At 34.4% G+C, this 6607-nt stretch overlaps 1 protein-coding gene across 2 annotated transcripts in view; it reads right to left on the bottom strand.

Annotated features, from left to right (window-relative positions):
- CFI (complement factor I) overlaps positions 1–6331 on the bottom strand; it is a 49565-nt gene extending 43234 nt beyond the window's left edge. The window contains exon 1 of one of the 2 annotated variants that reach the window (XM_059377198.1): positions 6223–6331. In XM_059377198.1, coding sequence (XP_059233181.1) covers positions 6223–6279 — 57 coding nt within the window. In that variant the 5' untranslated portion in view covers positions 6280–6331. The remainder of the gene's footprint in view (positions 1–6222) is intronic. The other variant, XM_059377206.1, reaches the window with a different exon arrangement.
- Positions 6332–6607: the final 276 nt, after the last annotated feature.

The following is a 6607-nucleotide window of genomic DNA, read 5'->3' on the forward strand; positions in this document are numbered from 1 at the left end:
AGGTCTGGTTGATTTATGGTGCTATTAAAATCCTTTATTTTCTTATTAATATTCTGTCTAGATTTTCTATTATGGAAATTCTATTACAGAAAGTGGGATATAGAAGTTTCCAATTATTATTATAGAATTCTTTTTTTCCCTTCCATTATGTCATGGTCTCATGTATTTTGGGTTCAACCATTTGGTGTGTATATGTTTATAATTATATATTTTAGATGAACTCTTTTATCAATATCTAATGTTCTTTGTTTCATCTGATATTAGTGCTGTTACTTCCAGTTCTGTTTTGGTTACTTTTTGCACGGAATATTGTTTTCCATCCTTTCACTTTCAATCTATTTGTGTCTTTGGATCTAAAGTCTCTTTATAAAGCATATAGTTGGATCATGTATATAGAGTCTCTTGTGTATAGCATATAGCATATAGTTGGACCATGGTTAGTTTTTTATAAAATAAATTCTGCCAATCTATGCCTTTCATGGAGAATTTAACCCACTTATATTTAAGTTGTTTATAAAGAATGCCTAACTTTTGTTGTTTTGCAATTTGTTCTCTGTATGCATTGTAACTATTGTTCTTTATGTCCTCTGTTATTGACTTCTTTTGTGTATGTTGATTTCTTTGTAGTGAACTCTTTTGATTTTTTTTTTTTTTTTTTAAGATTTTATTTATTTATTTATTTGACAGAGAGAGAGAGATCACAAGTAGGCGGAGAGTCAGGCAGAGAGAGAGAGAGAGAAGCAGGCTCCCGCTGAGCAAAGAGCCCGATGCGGGGCTCGATCCCAGGACCCTGAGATCATGACCTGAGCCGAAGGCAGCGGCTTAATCCACTGAGCCACCCAGGCGCCCCTCTTTTGATTTTCTTATTTTTATATATTTTTAAGATTTTTTTGTGTGGCTGACATGGAGATTATATACTTAACATCTTAAATGTAGAGCAATCTAGTTAGAATTGATATAAACCTAACTTCAAGGGCATATAAAAACCCTGCTCTTACATTTTGTTGCTTGTAAACCCCTCCCCCCTTTTATGTTGTTATGGTCACACATTACATCTTTATGCATTTTATGCATGTTAACATAGATTTATAATTATTTTTTCTACATTCTTCTTTTAAATCACGTGAAAAAAAGAGGGGCTACAAACCAAAAATAAAATTTCACTGACTTTTGTATTTACCTATTTAGTTACCTTTACTGAAGTTCTTTATCTCTTCTTATGGCTTCCAGCTACTATCTAGCATATTTTTGCTCAGCTTACGGGACTTTCTTTGAGTGAATTTCCTTTCTATTAGTAACTAACTCCATCAGCTTTTGTTTATCTGAAAATATCTTAATTTCTCTTTCATTTTTAAAGGATTTTTTTGTTCTATATAGAATTGTTGATTGACAGTTTTTTCGTTCAGCACTTTAAGAGTATCATCCCACTCCTTTCTCCATGCCTCCGTGGTTTCTAATGAGAAATATACTCGTAATCTTACTGAAAATTCCTTGTCCACGATGAGTTGTTTTTCTCTTGCTGCTTTCAAGATATTGTTTTGTTCCTTGGCTTTTAACAGTTTCATTATAATGTGCCTTGGTGTGGACTTCTTTGCATTATCTTTTGGGGGCTGGTATGCTTCCTAAATCTGTAGATTCATAACTTTTTTCAAATTTGAGAAGTTTTTGGCTATTATTTTGTCAAATATTCTAACATGTTCTCTCCTCTTCTGAGGTTCCTATTATGTATATTTTGGTGTTCTTAATGGTGTCCCACAGGTCTTAAGCTCTGTTTCTCTTATTTTTTCTTTCTGCTCCTCAAACTTGATACTTTAATTGAGTGATTTTCAAGTTCACTTACTTTTCTGCCTGCTCAAATTTGCTATTAAAACTCTAGTAAGTTTTTCATTTCTGTCATTATACTTTTCTGCTCTGGAATTTCTGATTTTTATGATATCAATGTATCCCTTCATTGATATTTTGTTTTTGCTCATACATCATCCCTCCAGTTTCCTTTAGCTCTTTGAAAGTATTTAAGATAGTCAGTCTAAAGTCTTTGTCTAGTAAGTCCAAAGTCTGTTTCCCTCATTTCTGTTAATTTCTCCTGTGAAAGGGCCATTATTTTCTTGTTTCCTTACATGCTTCATCATTTTGTTAAAACTAGACATTTTGAATATTACAATGCAGTAACTCTTGAAATCACATTTTTCTCCTCAAGGTTTGCTTTTCTCTCTTGCTATAGGCTGTAGCTGTTTGTTTAGTGAGTTATCTAAACTGTTTTTATAAAGTTTTTTTTTGTCATGTGTGGTTTCTGAAGTTTCTGTTCCTTTACCTTGCACTCAGTTAGTGTTTAGACAAATATTTCTTTGAATGGAGAGACAGAGAAAGAGAGAGAGAGAGGAAGAAGAAGGGGAAGAGGAAGGGAAAAGGAAAAGGGAAAGGAAAGAGAAAGGAAGAGAAGAGAAAGAAATGAAATATAAAGAATAAGAAACTCCTGAAATCAATAACAAAAAAACCTCATCTAGACTTTGCAAATTGGCCCTGTGCTTGATTACCAACCCCCCCCCCCCAACATTTAGCCAGGCCGTTTACAATTCTCTCAGCCTTCACTTCATCATGACTGCACTGAGCCTAGATATCACCTAGAGGTGTTGGTTTAGGGTCTTCTTAGACCTTTTCTGAACATGCATCCTGCCCTGGACATATGTGTTGCTTTTAAAAAAATTCCCAAGTATTCACAGGGAATTTTGAATGGTTATTTTCCCACAGAAACTCTTTCCCTAACTTTTCCTCCCAGGCTTTGGCACTCTACTGTTTGTCTCAGCTGTAATCTTTTGTCCCAGGTAGCTGCAGGTTGTTTGATGCCTCACAATGTTTTTGAGGAATGCCCACTGGCTTTCCATTCTGAGTGTGTTCTGAGTTAGGCAAAACAAAGACAAATATGTTTGATCAGTCTTTCCAGTATCCTCCAGGCAGATTAAAATAGACAAACACCATTCTTCTAAAATAATGTCTGCTCTGCTCCTTCTAGAGCTAGGGATGAGAGTTCCACATGTGGACTGCTATCTTCAAGACTGCCACTGAACTGGGGACAGTGTAGGGCTAGGACAAGTTGAAATGCCACAAAGTTTTCCTACCATTTTTAAGTTGCCTTTTCCTTCATTCAGTATTCATTTGGATGCTATAGGGCTTTGTTTAATAACTGGAGTTCTGACAAAGTTTCTTCTGACAGTCTGCATGATTGTGTGTGTGTGTGTGTGTGTGTGTGTAAAGACAGTGTTTGGATTTGCCTACTCTGCCATTTTTGCTGACCTCTCTCTCTGCATTACATGTTGCTTCCTTTGCATATTGTCTTTCCATCATCTCTTCACTCTGCTGAACATCACCCTAGCTCTTTCTTTCCAAAATATTACTGATATAAACAGGTTTGTAATGAACTTTAAAGATAAATAAAAATGTAAGGTTTGGTCAGAGTTTATGTTAGAACACAACACTTCACAGTAGTAAATAACCATATTGAGTGGTTATTTCTATTTCTACTCTTTAATATACCTTTATTAATACAGCACCCAATCCCTCCGTGTTCTGGTTTTATCTCCCAGAGAAACCTGAGTCCCCTTATCTCTATGTCTGGGCAATAAAACCAGAATTCTCACTTCACTATTCAGAACAACCTAAGTCTATCCCATTTCCGGTTCACTCCTGCCATCGATATAATTCACTTTCAAATAAATCCACCAAAAAGTTTTGATATAAAAGGGATCGGACTTTTTATTCCTTAAAGGGAAATCTGGTCCTAGCTTTCAAAATAACAAAAATTTCTCCCAGATGTATTTTATTTCATTTAGAAAATGTAGACACATTTTAAAACTTCTTTGAACACATTTATGTTGTCTCTATGGCAACTTCCATTTAAAAATGTTATTTCAATGGGGCACCTGGGTGGCTCAGTGGGTTGAAGCCTCTGCCTTCGGCTCAGGTCACGGTCCCAGGGTCCTGGGATCGGGCCCCGCATCGGGCTCTCTGCTCAGCAGGGAGCCTGCTTCCCCCCTTCTCTCTCTCTGCCTGCCTCTGCCTACGTGTCATCTCTATCTGTCAAATAGATAAATAAAATATTTTTAAAAAATGGTTATTTCAAAAAACTGAGGTTTGCTGGAGGGGGTGGCTGGATGCTGGGGAGGGTGTGGCTATGGTGAATGCTGTGAATTGTGTAAGACTGATGATTCACAGACCTGTACTACTGAAACAAATAATACATTATATGCTAATAAAAATGGTTATCTCTCAGTATTCCATTTTCTTTTATAAACTAATATTATAACTAATATTTTTATTTTATAAACTAATATTTTACAAACTAATATTCCTACAAAATTCTGTTTTTTAAAGAAAAGAAGACAACTTTATTATTGAATGATTATTCAGTAAAAGAGGCTCTTCCCTTTCTATAAGTGAATAATACTCTTTTCTTTTGTTTTTGTTCCGGGAATAAAAAATGTGGCTGAAATGTCTTTTCCTCAAAAATAAATTTTTCCTATTCCAAAGTAATACACATTTATTTGGTATTTAAAAAAAATGAATAATGAATAAAACAGAATTTCTTAGTTCTGAAAATTCACAAGTGTATATAAAACAAAAAATAAAAATCACCAGTAATCGCATTACCTGAGATACCAACTGGTATCTATTTGATATATACCCTCCAGGAACTTTTAAATTGCTGTTTACATGAGCAGCTATATGTGTGTATCTGTGTGTGTGTGTGCATGTGCACACACATGCACATATGTACACATACACATGGATACATAAATGTATGTATATTTTCTTCTTTAACAAAAGTAAGATTTTAGTAAGGCCTTTTTCTCAACAAATATAAAATGCATCATTTTAATAGCTACATGATAGTTCCTTTATAGATGTACAATAATTTAATCAATTTCTTTTCAATGAACACTTAATTTATTTCCATTTGTTCTCTGTTACAAACACTGCATATATATCTTAGAGTTACAGGAAACTTAAAATCAGTAATTCTCATTTCTTAGTTTTCTTTAAATGTTTGCTTCTCTAAGCTGGCATTAAGACAGTTTTTGTAATCCTGTTTCAAAATAATTTGACCACAAAAGTAGGCAATCATCAACAGTTGTCTAAAATATCTTAAGTCTATCTAACCTTAATAGATGACCTTCCAACCTGGCTATAATCTGTCATACCAGTTTTGACTACCCAAGTTCCCCACAAAGTTTCCATTCTAATCAAATGGATTTATTCACCTGGAGGAGACTAGGGCTTTACCAATCTTCGACCGTAGCACTTCCTGCTTTTCCAGGCTGAAAAGCATGCAAATCACTCTGTTTCTCTACAGTAATCCAGAGTTATGAATCCAGCTCAAATCCCACTTGGTCCATAAACTCTTTATGACCTCTCAGCAGGAAGGGATTTTTCCTCTCATTAAAGTCCTTTGACACATGATATTTGTAACATTTTTGGCAATTAAATATCTTTCAAAAGGTCCTTCTCGAAAGTTATTTAAATCTTATTATTTCCTCATTGTCATGTTTATGTCATTGTTCTACAACTGTACAAAGGGCTATTTGGAGATCAGACATGCTCTTTGCCCAGCACTACACCTTGCATGTAGAAGGTAGATTTTTTTTAATTTAATATAATTACTATAAATTACAGACCTATATTAGTAAAATTCTTTCAGTTCAATTTCTAAGTACAGAAAAGAGCACATGAAGAAAGCAATTTTTTAAAGCTCTTTCATCAAGATACTAACATAAAATCTTTGTTACTGACTATATACTGCGGATGTAGGTATCTGAACTATGTAATCTCTAAGTCAAAATAATATACTTAAGGTTTCTTTTTTTTTTACTTTTTATCTTATTTATTTATTTAAAGTGTTATTTTACTTAAGTTCAATTAACATATAGTGTATTGTTTCAGAGGTAGAGTTCAGTGATTCATCAGTTACATATAACAGCCAGTGCTCATTATATCAAGTGCCTTTCCTAATGCCCATCACTCAGTTACCCCATCTTCCCACCCACCTCCCCTCCATCAACCTTTAGTTTGTTTCCTATAGTTAAGAGTCTCTTACAGTTTGCCTCCCTCTCTGACTTCTTCTTATTTTATTTTTTCATCACTTCCCCCATGTCTTTAACACCTTATTTACATTTTGATAATATTTAAAAAACAAATTAAAATAGTCTACATAAATATTGAGTTACCTACCTTGCAAAAACTTAGGCAGAAGCACAAATGTAATAAAATAACATGAGCAAGCTTCATGTTGGAGACTCAGTGTCTGTCTCTCTTCTTTACCCTGGGTAGTCTTTCAAAATTTAATTTTTAACCTTTGAAAAAACATTCAGAAAGAGCAAGCGTCCTAAAGTGCTTTGTACTTTTGAACTCAGAGGATTTGGCTAAAATCCAGCATTTTACCTTAACTGAAACCACAAAAGATCTTCCCAGTAAATAGCTGAGGGAGGTGACCAATAGGGAGTATGTTTCCTCCAGAGGAAACTGATTACCCCACTTTGTTACTAGACAATGCCTCAATTCTGTTCTCTAGGGAAGACAGAAACTACAATGAGAGAAAATTTGTTTTTGGTAAAAT

This window comes from Mustela nigripes, chromosome 1 (assembly GCF_022355385.1).
Source record: "Mustela nigripes isolate SB6536 chromosome 1, MUSNIG.SB6536, whole genome shotgun sequence".
NCBI lineage: Eukaryota > Metazoa > Chordata > Mammalia > Carnivora > Mustelidae > Mustela > Mustela nigripes.